The 19,244-nt window shown below is 54.4% G+C and overlaps 7 protein-coding genes across 7 annotated transcripts; 3 read left to right on the top strand and 4 right to left on the bottom strand.

Moving 5' to 3' along the window:
- Positions 1-2,078: 2,078 nt before the first annotated feature.
- On the top strand, positions 2,079-4,816 carry CCOS01_07338 (aspartyl-tRNA synthetase; the record flags this gene model as incomplete). Its single annotated transcript, XM_060455504.1, has 2 exons — positions 2,079-3,074; positions 3,125-4,816. The coding sequence occupies 2 exons, from the start codon at positions 2,079-2,081 to the stop codon at positions 4,814-4,816; spliced, it is 2,688 nt and encodes an 895-aa protein (XP_060313396.1).
- A 1,170-nt stretch (positions 4,817-5,986) lies between these two features.
- CCOS01_07337 (uncharacterized protein) lies at positions 5,987-7,699 on the bottom strand (the record flags this gene model as incomplete). Its single annotated transcript, XM_060455503.1, has 2 exons — positions 5,987-7,378; positions 7,460-7,699. 2 exons carry the CDS (start codon positions 7,697-7,699, stop codon positions 5,987-5,989), a joined length of 1,632 nt encoding a protein of 543 aa, XP_060313395.1.
- Positions 7,700-8,576: 877 nt separating this feature from the next.
- CCOS01_07336 (aldehyde dehydrogenase) lies at positions 8,577-10,379 on the top strand (the record flags this gene model as incomplete). Its single annotated transcript, XM_060455502.1, has 1 exon — positions 8,577-10,379. One exon carries the CDS (start codon positions 8,577-8,579, stop codon positions 10,377-10,379), a length of 1,803 nt encoding a protein of 600 aa, XP_060313394.1.
- Positions 10,380-11,966: 1,587 nt separating this feature from the next.
- On the top strand, positions 11,967-12,615 carry CCOS01_07335 (thermoresistant glucokinase family carbohydrate kinase; the record flags this gene model as incomplete). The annotated part of the gene is made up of 2 exons (XM_060455501.1): positions 11,967-12,134; positions 12,187-12,615. 2 exons carry the CDS (start codon positions 11,967-11,969, stop codon positions 12,613-12,615), a joined length of 597 nt encoding a protein of 198 aa, XP_060313393.1.
- Positions 12,616-12,933: 318 nt separating this feature from the next.
- CCOS01_07334 (uncharacterized protein) lies at positions 12,934-13,779 on the bottom strand (the record flags this gene model as incomplete). Its single annotated transcript, XM_060455500.1, has 1 exon — positions 12,934-13,779. The coding sequence occupies one exon, from the start codon at positions 13,777-13,779 to the stop codon at positions 12,934-12,936; it is 846 nt and encodes a 281-aa protein (XP_060313392.1).
- A 1,140-nt stretch (positions 13,780-14,919) lies between these two features.
- CCOS01_07333 (glycosyl hydrolase family 16) lies at positions 14,920-16,225 on the bottom strand (the record flags this gene model as incomplete). Its single annotated transcript, XM_060455499.1, has 2 exons — positions 14,920-16,079; positions 16,138-16,225. 2 exons carry the CDS (start codon positions 16,223-16,225, stop codon positions 14,920-14,922), a joined length of 1,248 nt encoding a protein of 415 aa, XP_060313391.1.
- A 2,069-nt stretch (positions 16,226-18,294) lies between these two features.
- Positions 18,295-19,060, bottom strand: CCOS01_07332 (uncharacterized protein; the record flags this gene model as incomplete). Its single annotated transcript, XM_060455498.1, has 3 exons — positions 18,295-18,546; positions 18,606-18,896; positions 18,959-19,060. The coding sequence occupies 3 exons, from the start codon at positions 19,058-19,060 to the stop codon at positions 18,295-18,297; spliced, it is 645 nt and encodes a 214-aa protein (XP_060313390.1).
- Between the last annotated feature and the right edge of the window lie 184 nt (positions 19,061-19,244).

Below are 19,244 nucleotides of genomic sequence, written 5' to 3'. Positions count from 1 at the left end.
GGCCGGTGTGGCTCAGGTAAAGATCGATAGGTAGCTGTGGCTGAGTTTGACGTCGTGGTGATGGAGCATGTTCGGTCGGACGGGGCGAATATCAAGGCAGTGTCTCTGTACGCGTGTTTAGGGGGTTTGGAAGACATGCAAACCTGAGACGAAAGCAAACAATCACAAAGGAATAACATCAGCCGAGGCGGCAGGCTTGGTGTGAAATTCCAAGGCAGGGAAGGAGGGCATCGAAATGGGATGTCATAATGAATATGACACCACCAAAAACGAGTAAATGGCAGCTGCGCTTGCGGCACAAGTGTGTGTGAGGTGAGGTCAAGGTGAGGTTGAATGAAGGACAGGAGGGACTGCCACGGTGGCTAGTGAGGCGGCAACTTTCACTCGGGAGGTGTGCCGAGGTACTTTGACGTCATTTTTGGGCCGTTTTTAGGCCATCTTGGTGCGGGTGTGGGGCCGTCGTTTCCGGGATGCCGGAGCCAACTCACCCTATTCTATGTACACAGTATACTACACTTGAATCCCTATTACCTTTTGTCTTCCTGTCTTGATTCCAGATGATGCTAGAAGCCTGACCAATGGGACCATCTTTTACGCAGCAGACAATGTTCTACATCCTGGTCCGGCACTGCTTCCATGAGTCGATATTGCCATGGTGACCCCGACAAGCAGCCAAGCACCCTTGTAGACGGGAAGGAGCGGACCTGCTTCTGGGACGATCCCCGGAGCAAACGGTCCACGAGTGACCATAATATCTACCTTAGGGTATGTGGGTACCTACTACCTTAAGGTGAGATATGGAAGAAGTGTGTCAGCCGCGCAGAATTTCGGAGCCGATGTCCGTGACTCTGCCGGCTTCTATGCCATTTGCAACCAAATGCTCTTTCCTTTCCCCAAGCTCCCTTCCTCGACAAGCCTTTAATTCATTAGGTAAGGTATCCGGTACTCTGCACCTTCCATGCCTCAGAAGACAAACCATACGTACCTGAAGTATCCTGTGGCCCCACAGCCAATGACGTCCCGCTGACACCACAAGGCCGAAGCTTCCTCGAGGAAAGAGAGGAAACTTCGACGGGGATTGGAGCTCCAAAGAATGGAAAGAGACGGGACGATTCCACTCAGTCTCGACCCACGGCCGCTCTTGGGCCGCTCTTGTCCGATGCGATGCATTGCGATGAGATCGATGGCCTTGTATCCCCACCTTACCTGCACTTCCACTCGCACCTGTACTTGCAGCGTCAGGCGTCATGTTTTCGGCAAACTTTTCTTTCTCGCTCCTTCTGTTCGTAGACCCCCCCTGCTCACCCGTAGTCTACTTTCTCCCTCGACCGTCTATGGTCTCCAAGTGTAGGTCAGCATCAAAGGCAAGCACGTAAGGTACCAAGCGGTACTCGAGACAATGGCCTCTCACCGAGTACAGAGTACAGGGTGAAGCCTTTCTAGTCGTAGTATGTTCCCCCTGCTTGGCAGCCCAGATGCAATGTCACTTGATCTGCATCATCCACGCCCTGCCACGATGCCGTGTAAGCGTCTTGGGTCACCTATTGCGCGGTCGGTCTCTACCCTACCTCACCTTATAGGAGCCAAGCCAAGTCGTAGGGCAACTCCGCGCATCTCCCGAGGCTCGGCCTCCCTACTCATTGCCTCTGCCAAGTACCAGGTACACGTCGCACAAAGTCTATTAAGTACACACGAGAACCGACCTCGTGCCAATGCGGAGCTTGAACGCTCGACGGCCGCGATGAACCATGACGGAGTCCGACTGTTGTGTCATTATCTATCTTTTTTTCTCTTCCTTCTGTTCGTTCGGTCCCGTAGGCTAGTCCCGGTCACGTTCACACCCTCGCAAACCTCCGCCCTTCCGCTTCCCGTCTGCATTGTCTTATACCTTGCTTCCCGCGCTCTAGCTACCCTGACGTCTCCTTACTGTCTCCAGTATAAGCTATCTAGGCCAAACGACTCCATCTGCCTTGACTGAAAAAATAAGTCTTGTTGTTACTCACACCTGCAAGTAAAGCTACACGCACATAGACCCCACCTCATCGAAACTTCGCCTCGAGGACGACAGAGCAAACACCATGACGGAACACGAAGTTCCACGGCGGTCGTCGAGCACGCTCTCCCGCATAGCTCAGAGGTTCTCATTCTCTACCAAGACATCACCCTCCCCGACACCGACCCAGACCACCAAAACGACTCTATTCGAGAAGACTCGGGCATCGAGTTCTACTAGTCAATCAAGCAAGTCGAGCAAGTCGAGCACCGGACGGAGCCCAGCACGGAGCGGTGAGCTGAGGCGCCAACAAAGGGGCGAAAAGCTTCTTCGCCAAGAGGAAGAGAAGCGCGAATTGGAAGAGCGCCGTAGGATCGAGTACGAACAAGCTCGCAGTGCCGAGGATGAAGAAACTCGAGCACGGTACGGCGAAGGCGACGAGGGAGACTACCCGACTGAGCTCACGACCATCGGCGAGGCAGTCAAGCTCGATATCAACACTAAGGTGACCTTTCGAGCGAGGATCCACACCCAGCGGAACATCTCGAAACACCTAGACTTCATTCTCTTCCGCGATCAAACCGACACGATTCAAGGCGTATTGGCACACACGACGCCAAACATGGTAAAATGGGTTCAGAGGCTGCATCCCGAATCCATCGTTCAGGTATCTGGCACTTTGAAGAAGCCCGTCCAGGAAGTAAAGTCTGCACACCACCACCACGTTGAAGTAGACGTCTACTCCATCCATCTCCTCAACCCAGCCAAGGCTCCTCCTTTCACAAACTACCAACCGCCAGAGAGCATGAACTTCAGGTTGAACAACCGCATTCTCGATTTGCGACACCCCAGCAACCAAGCACTCTTCCGCGTGAGGGCCATGATCACACGCAAGTTTCGCGAAACACTGGACAACGGTGGCTTCATCGAGATTCAAACTCCTAAATTACAGCCAGCAGCCACCGAGAGCGGCGCCGAGGTGTTCAAACTGAACTACTTTGGACGGCGCGCATTCTTGGCGCAGAGCCCTCAGTTGGCAAAGCAGATGGCCATCTCTGCAGACTTCGGCAAGGTGTATGAAGTAAGTGATTCGACCCTGGCCGTATTATTGACATGTACTTACACATCTAGGTCGGTCCTGTTTTCCGAGCCGAAAACTCAAACACGCATCGCCATCTGACCGAGTATACCGGACTCGACATCGAGATGAAGATCCACAAGCATTATCACGAGCTCATCAGAGTCATTGACCAAGTGCTGAAGAACATCTTCACAGCCGTTCAGGCGATGCCTGAGCTGAAGATCATTCGTGAGCGGTTCCCCAGCGAAGACCTCGTATGGTTGGACGAAACCCCCATCATCCCGTTCCCCGAAGGATTGCAGATGCTTCGTGATGATGGCCGTGATGTGGCCGAAGAAGATCTGTCTACGCCGGATGAGATTCGGCTGGGCGAACTGGTCAAGCAGAAGTACGGAACAGACTACTACATCCTCGACAAGTTCCCCGCCAATGCCCGCCCATTCTACACACACAAGGCAGGCGACCCATTCTGGACTAATTCCTTTGATATCTTCATCCGCGGGCAAGAGATTTGCACTGGAGGCCAACGCATCAACGATCCCACGGAGCTGCGCAAGAATATGGCCGGCAAGGGTATTTCGGAGGACGAGATGGCCGAATACTTGGAAGCGTTCGACCTTGGCGCTCCCCCGCATGGTGGTGCTGGCCTCGGTTTGGATCGTGTTGTGTTCCTCCTCCTGAACCTAGGAGATGTACGATATGGCACTCTCTTCTATCGCGACCCGAAGTCGTTGCCTCAACGGTCGTATGCTCTGCCGCACCCGAATGCCGACACCACCAAGGCTTGGGCGGGCAAGGAGATGCCACCACTGGAAGACCTCATTGCCAACTACGGCGATGCCAGCAACACTTCATGGCTTGACGAACGATTCGAACTCTGGCGACACAGCAGCGGTGCCGCGGTCGGTTACGTCAAGCGGGGCAAGTTTGCCATGATTACAGGAGACCCTCTCTGCGACCGTGGTCAATACGAAGAGGTTATCCCAGCTTTCATTGACTTCGTCAAAGACGAGCTCAAGTTGACGCCCGTGTGGATGTTGGTTTCCAACAAAGTTCAGGAAATCCTGGGGCGCCGCATCGGCTGGCGAACCATGAGCTGCACCGTAGAGCAGCGGGCCGACGCCGATCAGCACACCACACCCGACGGCCGGGCCGCTCGCCGCGTCAAGAAAGAAGGCATCAAGGTCCATGAGCTCAAGCCTGACGAAGATTTCATGAGGCGTGCCGATCAGTCCATCGAGGCTTGGAAGGAGAAGCGCAAGGGAAAGACTCAAGTTCATCTCACTGAGATCCGTCCCTGGATCGACCAAGCTCATCGCCGCTACTTCGCCGCTGAAAAGGACGGAAGGGTTCTATGCATGGTCGTTCTCGCGCAGCTGGCGCCCCGGTACGGATGGCAGGTCAAGTGGGCGCTCGACTTCCCCGACGCCCCCAACGGAACGATCGAAGTCCTTGTCGAGCACGCGCTCTCGTCCATCTCCGGCCCTGTCACCTTTGGTGCCGGAGTCAGCGAAAAGTTCATTCCTGGCGAGCACCTGCACGGTGTCAGGGCTAAGTTCCTCAGCAAGACCTATGCCGGCATTGTCAAGAGTCTGGGTCTCGGCAAGAAGGCCGAGTTTAGAGACAAGTTTGGAGTCTTGGGCGAGCAGGTGTACCTCTGCTACCCGCGCCGCGGTGTCAGCCTTTTTGATCTCAAGCAGGTTGTTAAGTTTTTCATGGATGAAGACGAGGCCAAGGTTTGAGACAGTTGGCATCGGTAACGACAGTGGGAGTGAGAAGCATGGAGTTGAATTCGCGACATTGCAAGCACGGCGTTTGGCTTTTCCTTTTCTTTTGCTGCATAACCATTACGATACCTTTTGCGTTTGCGCCTTTTTTGATTTTTCTCTCTTCTGTTTAGAGTCCTTCCTTTCGATACCAGCGTAGACTCGCACTCAGTGTTTCTCGCATGTCATAGCACCCTCATTGGAGAAGTTCATAGCAGGGGAACGGTTTCACAGCACTTATGTCCAGATAGCATTATCCCGTAGTAACATGAAAGAACCCACAGACGTATGCATACCTTTAAAACGATCTTTTCAGTTGTGAGAGTTGCAGAAGAAAGTCAAAGTCCGACGTCGGAGGCGCCGGAAACGTTGAGAAGCAGAAGCCTTGGTCGCTGTGGCGTCCCCGTTTCGTCCGTCTCACATGCTGCATTTGCATCGCGTGGTATCCCGCCGGCAGGCAAAATATGGCACGTCTGGGTAAATCATCATGGTAGGCGATGACGGTGAGAAGGGTTGACTCTAATTCATTACTTTGGCAGTACAGCGATATGTCAAAACGCCCCGAATGCCAAGGGACGCGGGATGTACCTATCTTGGGGGCTATGATGACATATCTCCGATGTTTAATGCCTGCCAGCATGTTCCCTCAGATCGAGAAGGGGGGGGGATTGCGAACATGCACGTGAGTGACAGAGTCAAGATAAGCATTGATACATGGCGACAATAATAGTTCATGAGTTCGTGTTTAGTTGTTCATAGCAGTACAATTGGGATATCGTACAATACATCTACATCCACTCACCATTCATCATCATCGAAAGAGCAACATCGGAAAAAGCAGAACCCTCTCAAAGGAAGGATTGCAGACCAAAATTCCAGACGTGACCGGCATAAGAAAAAAGCGTGACTAGCTAGCTAGATGCCCCGAAAACTCCTGGGAATCAGTTTATCCTGGGTCCATTACTCTCTCATTCTCATTCTCTCCACCTGCGAAGCTGCGGGCTAAGGATTGGCGAAATTGCTTAAACAAAAGATTCCGACAAGAGGGGGTTGGGAATCTCAATGAGTGACTGATTCATGCTGTGATTCCCGTCTGGAAAGACAAGGCCCGCGTGTCATGGAAATTGGCACGTGAATGATGGGTGTCTAGTTCGCAGACGGGGGGTTGAGGTTTCTCAGCGCGTCCATGGACGACATGGACACCTCCTTCTCGAGCTTGTCCCAGCATTCGGGGTGTCCGAGGGCTGAGATCCAGTAGTTGCCCTGGAGATCCTTACCGAGAATGGTAAACACATTGCGGGAAAGGATGCTGCGCGTTCGGGCCAGAGAGTGGTGATAAGCGATCTTTCCGGGAGGAGGGCGGTTGAGCACTTCCGTGACGGTGGCATTGGCGGCGGTCTTTTCTGGGTCGTTGCCAGTAGTGTGTCCATTGGTTTGAATATCGCCGTTGACCGTGACCGGTTCAGAAATGCGCGGTATCACAGCAGGAGAAAAGTCGATGCAGTCAAAGAACTTGCAACGCGCCCAGTTGGTAAAAATGATGAGCATACTGTTTGGATTTCCGTAGATCGGCTGAGAACTGCACCGGCCTCCAGCACGGAGACGGCGCATGAAAGCCATGATCTGAGAAGGCGTGGTTTGAGTCTGAATATCGTGGCGGAAGCAGCGAGCGACGTATCCGAGGGGAGCTTTGAGGACTTCGGCAGAGCTAAGGAGGGTCCAGGTTCCGAGGGCAAAGTTCTGAACGTACAGCTTTCCGGGGGCGAAGACAGACTTGAGACGGCCAGTGATATCCACAGCGTTGAGAACAGTAACAGGTCGGTTAGATCCACGAGCGAGGCAGACAAGGCGGGTCCACCATGCCGTGAGCACGTCACCTTCACTGACGAAAGGCGCCTCTTCAGTTCCTAGCCCCTTCTCGTCCATGGCGTGCAGGTCTGCCATGGCGCGAGCGCGAAGGCCGGCGACAAAGTCGGCCGGCAGGCAGAGGACTTTGGACTCGATTTCCGGACGACGATACATATCCCAGAGGAACCGTAAGCTGAACCTGAAGTGGCGGAAACCCTTGAGCTGTCGCCGGTCAAGCAAGTATGCCTCCTTTTCAGGATCAGTGTCCACGCCGACGTCGTCGAGAATGTCCTTGTGAGCACCGTGTACAACAGGGACTTCTGCCTCGCGACCGGCGAGGACTTGCGACCAGGCCTGCACCAAGGCTTGCATACCCGCGGCGCCAAACATGACGTGTGAAAAAAGGAGACCGACAAGGGTTGCATCGTTGAAGGAGACGACATGGAGAGCAATCTGAGGCTCATCGGAGCACATGAGGTCTTCGAGCGTCTTGGGAGCGTCTTGACGAGCGCCAAGGTTATAGAAGTTGATGACACCAGGCTGGATTGACGGGGTGGAGGTGGTAGTGGGGAGGTGCTTGGCAATGTTGTGCTCCTTGATGCTGAAGTCGTGCACATCGTGGGAAAATCGAATGGCAGGGCGAGCAGGTGTGAACTGCTTCGGGACATGAAGCTCAAGTTGGTTGTCGGGCTTGATGATTGCTCGGGTTAGCAAGACCCCTTTCCAGAGCGTTGTTCAAGTGCCGAATTCTACACACAAGGGGACACTTACTCTCATCCTCATGCGACCACCAAGCTTTCTCCAGTCGCCAATCTCGATCAAACGAGAAAGAGAAAGATTGAGCTTCTCTGCGTCGAGGACATCGTCGAAGCGAAGCGTCCAGTTCAGAAGCATCTCACGAAAAGGCTTCGTATCGTCAAAGAAGTGAACCGGGTAGACGTCGTCCGTAGCTACCGTTGGCAGCTGGGTACGCTTGGGCTTACGGCCGACGAAAGAACGCATGTAATCCATGATGATTAGAGAAGGAAGAAGATGAGCGGTGTCGTTGTTGGCTGCCGAGAGCTCTGACAAGACTTCCAGCCGCAGACCAAGACAAGACCAGGCAAAGGCGAATCAATCCAAACGTTGAACAGAAATCCAGATGACTGGCGTCACAGGCCTGCGAGCCAAGTTGTAGGACACCGGCTTATATGGCATAAGAGATGCCATCCGTCTTGGCCGGAATTTTTAAGCCCAAGTCCATGGCAGCAGCTTCCAAGGCGTCTCTGCATGTGTACGGAGGTTTCCCGTAGGTTTGAAGCAGGGTCTGAGCAGACCGTTGGTCAAATGGTTCATTGCGTTGTGCAGATGCTGCAGCACCGAGAAACAGGCTTTGTCGAGAGAGTGTGTGCGTTTCGTACAGAAGCCGAGCGAGATCGTGCCCCCTTGAAGTATAACACTTGCAGCCGTTCCACCTTCAAGGCTGGGCTATGTCAACTATTACCCCATCCGTTCTCTGCTTGGCGGGGGAGACCAAAGCTAGCGAAACTGTTGGCCCTAGCCTCTAAGCTTGTTATGATCTTGCATTTTGATGGGGATCCTTGTCTGTGGTTTGCATCGCGTGTTACGAAATAGGTTGACAAAGTGAACCAACCCCGGAAAGTAAGGTGAATAGAGAGACTCTGTTATCGCGGCCGAGGATGGATGCCCAGAGTGGAGCATAGTAGCACGGAGCCGGCCGGAGTTGGCTATCGATGCATCCCGCATAGTTCCCCGCAGTTGGAACTAAAGGCAGATGGATTGCTTACCACCCCAATAAAAGGTAAATGGCACGCCGCGGGCGACCTTTCCTTGCGAGGTGGCTTTTTGAACCGACGAAACTCTGAGTGACAGCCACACAAGAGACAAGATGACAGGACAGCCATACAACCTCTGGGTGGGAGGCCAGGAGAAGCCTGGTCATGCAGAGCAGTTCGTGACCTTTTCTTCCCTTTCTTCACCTTTCGAAGCTTCCCAGTACCCCGCGCGAGGGGCTGCAGGGCGCTTATCTGTGCTCGAGCTCATGCTCATGCTCATGCTTATGCTCATACTCACACTTGTGCTGATGCTCGACTCTCACACGCCAACAGGATCCCGGTCGAAGACCCCGCGACAGGTGAGATCTTTGCCAAGTAAGTTCTCAGCCCTCAGCCTCAACTTCGATGCCCCGTCCGCAATTATTTCCCACACGGGTGAGACTGACTGGCGTCCGAATGCGTGCAGCTGTCACGCAGCGTCCCTGGAAGACGTTGAAGAAACGATTCGTCTGGCGCACGAAACCTTCAAGGCCGGAACGTGGTCTAGAGCGCCCCGTCATGTTCGCGCCGACGTTCTCGACAAGACGGCTGAGCTGCTCACTGCAGAGTTGCCCTCGCTGATTCCTCTCGAGGTGCGCCAAACCGGACGCGCGATACGCGAGATGCGTGCCCAGGTGCCCACGTTGGTCAAGTGGTTTAAATACTATGCCGCCCTGCTGCGCACTGAAGAGCGTGCGGTACTGCCAACTGTGGGCAAGCTGCACAACTGGATTGACCGTGTGCCGCTGGGTGTTGTGGTGCAGATCACGCCTTTCAACCACCCGCTCCTGATTGCTGTCAAGAAGATAGCGCCCGCCCTTGCAGCGGGAAATAGTGTTGTGGTGAAGCCGAGTGAACTGACACCGCTCACGACGCTGCTGTTGGGCAAGATCTTACAGAAAGCTGGTGTGCCCGACGGAGTGTTCCACGTGCTTCCTGGATACGGCGCAACAACTGGCAAGGCCCTCGTCGAACATCGGCTTGTTCGTAAAGTCGACGTCACTGGCGGCACTGTGGCTGGGAGAGCCATTGGCTCGATTGTCGGCGGCAATCTGGCGCGGTACACGGCGGAACTGGGAGGTAAAGCGCCGCTGATCGTCTTCGAACAGGCCGATGTGGATGTTGCAGTCAATGGCATCGCATTCGGGTCCTTCATTGCTAGTGGACAAACATGCGTCGCCAGTACCAGAATTCTCGTCCAGGAAGGGATCATGCAGTCAGTGTTGGAGAAGCTGAAAGCCAAGGCCGAATCCATTGTCCGGCGGATGGGCTCACCGAGCAATCAGGAATCCATGATGGGCCCGCTGGTGTCGGCGAAGCAATTGTCAAACGTAGAGGCGCTTGTGAATGAAGCGCTTGCTGCAGAAGGCGCAGCCTTTACGGGCGGTCGTCGCATGTCTGGAACCAGCAGCCTGGATGGAATCGACTTTGCCAAGGGATACTACTTTGAACCGACAGTGCTGGTGTCTCGTGCCGAGGGCGACATCCTCAAGTCGCGCATCTGGCGGGAGGAAGCGTTTGGGCCGGTGGTTGTAGTGGCGCCGTTCAAGACGGAATCAGAGGCCATCGCACTCGCCAACGACAGTGAATTCGGGTTAGGAGCGGGCATCTGGACGCGGGACGTGGCGCAAGCGTTTCGAGTGTCTGAAGAAATCGACGCAGGCATCGTGTGGGTGAATACGCACCATCGAAACGATCCCAGCAGTCCGTGGGGTGGCGCAACGAGCGCGAGCGGTGTTGGCAGCGAGAACGGTATCGATGCATACCAGGCCTACACGACGACCAAGAGCACAATCATTAGCTATGCAAGCCCAGAGGAGGCGCTGGAGGCAGACGACTGGTTCCGTGAGGGCGCTGGTGACGTGCGATACGGATAGACGGACCCTCGATAAGTAGATCCTCAATAGACGAAGTGTCGCCCATGGTTCAATTGACCAATGCCAGCTATTGAGTTGCGAATAAGAGTGGGGGAGAGAGAGAACGAGAGAGAGAATGATGTTCCTCTCATGTTCGGGGATGAAGTGCCCGTTTCACAAGTCGAGAACCCGTCAGTGCGTGGTAGCTTGTCATGATCCCGCGGCATGCAGGCCGAAAATCCGTCATTTGCGTCTCGGACCGCAGGTGCAAGCGAATTGTTGGAACGAGTCAACGAAGCAGGTCTCGCTCGGATAGAATCCAACGTGGAGGATTGGAAACATATGATGTAAAAAGAGGATTTTGTTGTCGGTTGTGATATTTCTGAGAACTGGCAAAAGAGATGAGGTCCATCCAGGATTCGAACCTGGGCCTACGGAAGGTTCTGAGAATCAGAATCCGACGTCCTAACCAACTAGACTAATAGACCTGGTGTTGAGAATTCAGTGACGTCATCTCGTACATAAAGGCTGCGCTTCTGTGTCCAGCCAGCGCTGTCTGGCGGCGGCTGGCGCTTTGCGAGCCTTGCATCGATGTTGTTGTGTCGCTTCTCCGAGAAGCCATCCATTGTGCGGCTCAAAGTTGCGGAAGGGACGGATGAGCCCCGAGATAAGGTGATTGTTGATTGGGTGTCTTGGATTGGACCGAGTTTGACGCAAGGTGTCCAAAGTCTCGTCACAAAAGTCTGATGGTTGATGGGATCTTCCATGCCGTTACCCGTGCCGCTACCCTCGGCCAGAAGCACCGCACCCAAACGGGGCGGTCGTAGAGAGTGATTGGCTCTTCTTCTTGATCTCGACATTGGCAAGCTTCGTCAACGGCCGTCCAAGTGTTGGTTCTGTGGCTGTTTCTGTCTCGTCGTAAGTAGTCATATCGTTCTGGAATGTCTGATGCTTGTTCGGCTGGTCCTGTAGATGGGAGAAGAGGAGAGAAAAGCTGCGTCCCAGTCCTTGCCTTCCATTAGTCTCCTCGTCCTTCCGCTTCTCCCTGAATTAGCTTAGGTAATGCAGTTGCTCTACACTTATACGGTGCCTTCCTACCCGACCTGACCTCACTTAGATGCTCCGTACTTGCCTCGATAGGTAATTAGATTTCGCATGACATCATCCGAACGCCATCCACTCCATTGTCTTTTGCACCACCACTAAGAGCAGGAAGGTGTGGACCAGAGCTTATTCACAAAAAGGAAAGCACCCATATCAGACCATTCGGAAAGGAAGGAACCTTACATTCTCACCTACCCTACTTCAATTGGATGAGAACAGCTTGCTTCCTGTCGCGAACTCTCTTTCCCCGACGTTTACCCCATTGAGACATCCACTCGTAGCCGCATTGGCTTCAGCATCGACGTCTAACGCTTCTACCACCCGCTTTACATATTTTACCTTGCCTCAACTTGCATCTTGCTCAAAGCAAGGAGCACCTTGAAGTCAGCCCTGTTTTCAGCATTGAGAACCATTGCTCCAAGTTCCAGTTCACGTCGCCGGTCGCCGGCCGAGTCTCCAAGACATTCCAATCTTAGCGGCATTGAATCAGTCCCACGTTAAAACATGTCGCGGCCGAAACAGCACATCGTCTTTCTGACGGGACCTACGGGCACTGGCAAGACGACGATAGCAAAGTATCTGACAGGTTCGCTACGCATGACCTTTATCGAAGGCGACGACGTCTGTGCCCCTCCTCCCTCCATCCTCCCTCAGATGAACCGCCAACTCTATGTCTGCCAACAAGCGCACTGACACTGACACATTTTTCCGGCCTGGTCAACAGTACCACCCAAAGGAGAACGTAGAAAAGATGCACAGAGGCGAAGCCCTCACCGACGACGATCGTTGGGGCTGGCTCGACGCCCTCCGTGACGAGGCCCTCAAGGAACTGGAGCGGGACCGCCAGGGTGTCATCGTCACCTGTTCCGCTCTCAAGCGTGCCTATCGTGACGTCCTGCGCGGTGCGTCGCACCCGGAGAAGGACATATTTGTCCATTTTGTCACACTGCACGCGCCCGAAGAGGTGCTCTTCGAGCGTGTCAAGAATAGGCATGGCCACTTTGCTGGATCCAACCTGGTGCACAGCCAATTCCAGAGCTTGGACCCGCCGCAGGCCGACGAGCCGGACGTCGTTGGCGTCGATGTGCAGCCGCCTGTGGACGAGGTGAAGAGGGATGCGCTGGAGAAGTTGAAGGGTCTGCTGAGTAGGTGAAGATGGTTGTCACTACATGGCGAGTACAACGCAGGAAATCGAGCAGTCACTGGGAAGTACTGATTTGTACATATACAGTACTTGAGAAGTTGATTGCCTCAAGAGCTAAATGACCTCATCCATAGAACCAGCCCAAGGACGAATGGCAAGAAGACTTGCGAATAACCTGGATCCAACCATTACTCCGTTTCCCTGCAGCAAATCCTCTTACTTGCCCAACGAACATGCCGCTAATTATCCGAAGCAGAAACGCACCCATCGGTTGCAAGTTCAATCAAGAAAGAGGGCGTTTTAACCTCAACAAGACCTCCAAGTGGCTTAGATGGGAGTGTTCAAGAGCCCAGTATAAGTCTGCTGGGATTGTTCTTGAACCTCTTGAACCTCCTGCAGCTCCCAGACCTCTCCAGGTTCATGCTCAAAAACGGGTGGCAAGCGATAGGAATGCGTCTCACGCCGAACCGCAAGGTTGTCGATGTTCAAACGAGGCTGGAGCACAGGTCGAGGAGCCGGCGACCCGCCATACTCCGCCCCCCGCGCCGGAACGAGAGGACCATGATACGCCAGCCCCGGCCGCGAAGATGCATTTCTGACGTGGCGGTGCTCGTCCTGGACGATGTTGGGGATAGAGTCGTCGGTACGACGTTTGGGCAGTGGTATTAAGGGACACAGAGCCTCTTGCTCACAAAAGTAGTCCTGGGCCTGCGAATACCGCAGGGTGACATCGTGCGCGAACGTGGTGTACTCGTCGATCCGGCGGCGTGCCCAGGGAGGACCAAAATGGTAGTCGACTAGGTGGAGGAGATCACGGGCTCGCTTTGGCGGGCGGGGGGAATCCCATTTCAAGACGGGTGCTAGGCCGGGATGGAGGCGGGGGAGGTGGATTCCGTCGCTGGCGAGGGCGTTCTCGTGTCTGTGGTGCGAGGCTGATGTCGCTTCTGGGAAGAACAAGGTCCTGGGGCCTGTTGCCTCGTTGATATGGGCCGGCGGCGGGGATCGGCCTCGAGCTACGAGGACGGCATCTTCTTCCTCAGGTGTGTCTTCCTCATATCGGCCATCCTCGTGATGGCCTGGTTGCTGGTACTCCCAGCCACTGGAGACGTATGATCGTGGCTGTGGATATATGATCTCGCCCTCGGCGGCGGGACGTGTAATGCGGTTCTCCATTGTCTTGGAAAGAATAGGTGATTCTTGTGTTATTCGCTGATGAATAAGAAAGATCAAGGCAAGGGAAAGACATGAGGATGGAGGAAGAATCGATGTGATATCTGACTTGCTATCGACCCAACCAGGTTGACAATATATTTAAGTAGCAAATCTTTCCACTATCGCCAAAGGGAAACACGAATACAGAGCAACTGCTTAACCAAGGTACATAAACACTTAAATTCTTTTTCACGAAAAAAGAGCGGAGACAGGAGGCTGTTCAAACAACCTGAACGGCTCTTCAAAATTTATTCCCTCCAGCAGGATCGTGAACCCACATCCAACATACAACATAGTCAGGTTTGCAAAGTTTCCCTAGACGAAGCTTAGTCCAGCCCAGCCGTACACATGTCCGCCAGCCATGATACCAAAAAAAAAAGTCCTGGATTTGTACGGCATCAAATCACAGCACGTTCATGGATCAAACCTCCCATCCAGGTTGGGTACTTACCTACCTAGAACCTACTCCGCGATAGCCTCAGACAACCCACTTTCGGTTCCGGCAAGGTGCTCCAGTCCACAATCTATCTAGGTTCGAAATGGCAAGGTGTAAGAAGACCCAGTCAATCTCCATCTCTGCCGTCCCGTCTTCGAGTGGGGATCGGGGGGGGGGGAGGGGGGGGGATTAAGAGTCCTAGACATAGAAACGAGTCCAAAGGGGTTCGAAGCCCGAGACGTATAGAATTTAGGCTTCACCCATCCATGGCTCGAATTTGATTCCCCAGAGTATGTCCACGTGGACCTCCGTTAGTCCACAAGAGGCCTTTCTTGATGCTGCCCGGGCTTGGGCATAGGTGAAAAAGGTTGTGTGAGTGGCGGGCAGCTGTGTAACGTTATTCAACATAGAAACATGTAGGTAGCCGACGTCCGCCGAGGCTATTTCTCCGTACATCACTACGAAGTACAGAAAACTGAATGAACAAGATTGTAGTCAACGTGGTATTATTAGTAGAGCAATCTATAAGCAAGCCTGGCGTCCGATGCCAATACGCCCCTGTCCCTTTTCATTATACATAATTACATACATACACGCCCGCCTTCCGAAACATATGCACATATGGAAGAGGCAGGCAAAGCTGACCGATCGTGATGGCGATCCAATTACAGCATCATGGCAGCGAACAAAGCCGCGACACCTGCAACGAAGAAGCTGCTCTGCAAAGTGGACGCGGCAGCGGGCGCCGGAGCGCTCGTTCGAGCGGGAGTGCCGCTAGTTGTGGAAGGGAGAGTCGTCTGGGCGTTGACAGATCCGGTGGGGGATCCAGAGGTGGAGACCAGTCTCGTCAGGGTCGATGACGTGCCATTAGCATGCGTGGTCGTGGTGTTGGCGGCGACAGTCAAGGACGCGACCGGGGCGCTGGTGGTGGGAGTCTGGATGGCGGTGGTAGTGTTCTTAGCACTCTGTGTCGGAGCATCGGACTGCTGGGCCTTGTTCTTGTCGTCCTTATCGCTGGACTTTTCCGGCTTGGGGCTGGCGACGTTGCCGACACTGCCAGGGCTGCCGCTCTTCTCGCCGGCGCCGATGATCTGGATACTCTGCCACTTGCCGTCGGAGCCCTTGGAGTACTCGTACTGCTTGGCACCAGCCTTGTCACCACCAGCATAGTCCCAAACCTTGAGGGAGCGGTAGTGACCGGCGAAGGGAGCCTGATCCCACTGAGCGAGACCACCAGCCCAGTCGATGGTGCCCTGGGCAGTGCCCTTTCCACCGACCCAGGTTCCGAGCTTCAGCTGCATGGGAGTTTGCGGGTAGTTGCCCTCGGCAGGGGTGGCGGTGCGGTAGACCTTTCCGTCAATGGAGAAGATGATGGACTCCTTGGTCCACTCAATGGTGTAGGTGTGGAAGCTGGTCATTGGGTTGAAGGGGACCTCGTAGTAGCGAGCGCGGGTGTAGTCGTTGACACCAAGGGCGTAGAAGTTGGTTTGAACGTGGGTTTGGTCAGCACCAACAAACTCCCAATCGATCTCGTCCAGGGCGTCAGACTGCAGGACAATGCTAGTGACGATGCCGCGACCGGGGGCGGCCTGCAGTTCAACTTCGACCTTGCCGAAGAAGAGGTAGTTCTTTGAGGTGAGGGTCGGGGCGTTGCTCTCCTCGAAGATGGTCATCTCGCAGCCCGTGTCGGCGGAGAATGACAGGACTTTGGGGTTGTACTTGATGCCGCCGTCGACGATGAAGAATGACTCGAGGTCGTTCATGTTCTTGGAGGTGCGGAAGTCATAGCTGGCTTCACCGCCGAAAGCGGTGTTGGCAGGGCATGCTGAAGATTGTGTTAGAATCGCCATTCACTTTTGGTGTAAGTGAGGGGAACAACATACTGTCGCCCTTGACGGGGTTGCAAGCGGAAAAGGTCTGGGCAGAAGCCAGGCCAGCAGCGGCCAGAGTCAAGGCTGCGTAGCGCATCATCTTGAGTTGTGATTATGGAAGAGATGTGAGGGGGAGGAGGGCGATGGCGAGGGTGAGACTGTGAGTGATTGTCGTTGAAGTCAAACTTGCTGCAGAAAGGGAGCGGGAGCAAGGGTAGATATCGACGTTGAGAAGTAAGGTGAGGTTGAGGTGACACGAGAGGAGTAAACAACCACGGACGGTGATCCGAGGAAGATGTCCCAAATATAGAAATTAAGGAAAGGCTAGAGGGATGGAAGAAAGGAACTAGTGCACTGGGCAGGTGGGAGGCCAAGGAAACAGAAAATGGTGAAAGGACGGCACCGGACGCTGTGTCTCTAAGTTTAGGTCGAAGCCGCCGCTTGGGAAACAGTAAACGGGAGGCTGGCGGATTCTGGGCGACCGAAAATGAAGAAAGTGGGAGAAGTAAGACCACTGGGCCTCAGAATCACAGTCAGGTACCTTCCTTCACTACCAAGACAGAGACGAGAGAGGCTGTGTTTCTTTCCTGCTGCATTAGGGCCAGTAAGCGTGAGATGACACGAAGAATCGCTGCTTAGTCTGCTTTTATTTCTGGGCGCCTTCCCTTTCGCTTGAACGAATCCGCGCTTGCCAGGCGCACCACCTTCCTCACCTATTGGCCATTTAGCGGGAAAGAGTGCAACAGATGGGAGGCTGGGGACCTTCCTAGTGATGAGCTAATGCAGGGTCCAAGTACCTTGGCTGCGAAAGGTGCGTGGAGAGATACATGCAGTGGTGTGCACCCTCGTCTTCTCCCCAGCCAGCTGGTTTGGCTCCAGGGACCCTCGGTGGCTGCCGCAAGCGGGGACTTTAACATCGATTACCTCAGCTTCCTCCCTCTTTCCCACCTTTGTACCTGCACCTTCCCTCCCTCAGGTAGTCAGTGAGTCTCACGGCACCTACGGACCGCGGAGTACGTACCGCGTTCTTGCCGTCCAGCTCGTGTCCGGTCGCGCCGTTGCTGCCACGCCAAACCCTCTGCATCCAGCTGGGTTCCTGCCCATCTCGTGTTTGAATCATCAGATGGACGCCGTTTCCGTCTCCCACAGCCCTTGTCATGTTGTTTCCTCTCCAGCTCAATTCTAAAATCTCCCAACCTCTTCATTCCTCGCAAACCACATCACCGGTTCATCTCCTGACAGCTTCGACCTGCCAGCGGCGCGCCCATGACGCCGTCGCCATTCGACTGCAGACGTCCATCACCCCCTACAACATCCACAATGTCCCATTCCCAGCCCTCGCTCAATATCTTTCCCCCGTCAACGATGTCTTACGCTTAAACCGACATGGAAGTCTGAAGATGATCTTTACCCACGCACACAGGCACTCTCGGCAATCTTGAGCGCAAGCAAGCGAGGCCACTTTAATTTCCAGTCGACTAGCCACATTTGCAAGCAGCCACACAGCCCTGCATCTCAAGGGATTGTGGCCCATCTACGCCAGCCGAGGCGCCAAGATGGTTGGCCGTCTCGTATCTTGGGAATAGGATGCGTCCGTTCGAGTACCATAAAAATTACCTCGCGCATATGCTACAGGCGTCCAGTGAGTAGAACAACGACCGATTGCATCAAAGTCCCTAAGGATGCTTCACTTGGCTTCTCTGGTCCATCCTTATTCATAGTTTTCAATCTGCTTTTTGCATTTCTTTTGGATGTTCCGTCCTAGCGGGACTAAAGACTAACTAACACGGAGCAGCCTGCATCTTTTGTCCCCCTTTGCACGGCCTGAGAAAACACATTCTGCAACAATGGACTTGTCCCGTCGCCCCTTGCATCAATCTGGTCAATCCATCATAAGTCGTCTCGTAATTGGCGCCAAGCGGACCTGTCCCTCGACCATCCTCCAGCACATCCTCTGCGTGTCTGTGTGTCCATGCCCTCCCGACGGTCTCGAATCCATGCGGTCCCCTTGGGAAGAAAATTTGGAATGGTAAGAAGTGAAAATTGTATAGACAAAACACCCAATCGTGTCCTAGTCGCTGACGATCAGATCCGAAACAGAAACACTTGGACACGACATGCTAAAGAAACCCAATCGCTCTCGTCAACATCATCCGAAACTTGCTCCGCTTAGCAGGTGTTGAGCATAGAGGTGAGGGCAGTCTTCTCGGCAGAGGTGACGGTGAGGGCCCAGTAGCTCTTGACCGCAACCCAGGAGCGGGCGTAGGTGCAGTAGAAGCTGGTCAGAGGGGGCTTCCACGAGTCGGGGCTCTTGTCGCTCTTGGACTGGTTGACCTCATCCGTGACAGCCCACAGCTGGGGGCGGGTGAGATCGTTGGCAAACGACTCACGCTTGGCAGTGGTCCACGATGCGGCACCAGACTGTCGTCCCATGTTAGCATGCACCTTTAATTCTAACATTGCGCACAGAGCAGACTTACGATCCAAGCGTTCTTCAAGGGAACCATGTGGTCAATGTCAACATCGCTAGCGGCGGTCCAGGTGGCACCGTCGTAAGGGCTCTTCCAGGTACCGCTGGTCGCGGAGCAGGCAGAGTTGACAACGACGTTGGTGCCATCACGCTGGAGTACAGTCTCGCGGGTGTTGCAGGTGCCGGAGATGGTGTCCCAGGTGGGGAACAGGTCACGGTCGTAGGTGCCGGTGTTGGTCCAGGCGGCAACGGTCAGAGCAGCGAGCTGGGTCTTAGCCGAAGCGGCGGTGGGGATGCCAGGCTGTATGCAAAATGTCAGAAACGGCTTCGGCAACGGCCAGTCACAACAGAATTCGGACTTACGGGAGTGGGCATCGGCAGGGGCTCGGCGACGGGGTTCGGGGCCGGGACGGGAGAGGCGACGGCCGCGCCGGCGATCATAAACAAAGCAGCAGTGACCTTCATGGTGACGGTGGCGAAAGGGCGGATGGATGAGACCGGGTGAGAAGACAGGACTGGGATGGAGGCTGGAGTGATGTGGTGAACGGGTGGCTTGGCACTGACGATGAAGCAGAAACAACAAACTGAGAGCGGGAGATCTGCCGTGATTTATATCTTCCGTCGACGTCCTTGCGGTTTATCTCGTTTG

This window comes from Colletotrichum costaricense, assembly GCF_030867565.1.
Source record: "Colletotrichum costaricense strain IMI 309622 chromosome Unknown Scaffold_7.1, whole genome shotgun sequence".
Taxonomy (NCBI): Eukaryota; Fungi; Ascomycota; class Sordariomycetes; order Glomerellales; family Glomerellaceae; genus Colletotrichum; species Colletotrichum costaricense.
This window is presented reverse-complemented; position numbering and strand designations above follow the sequence as displayed.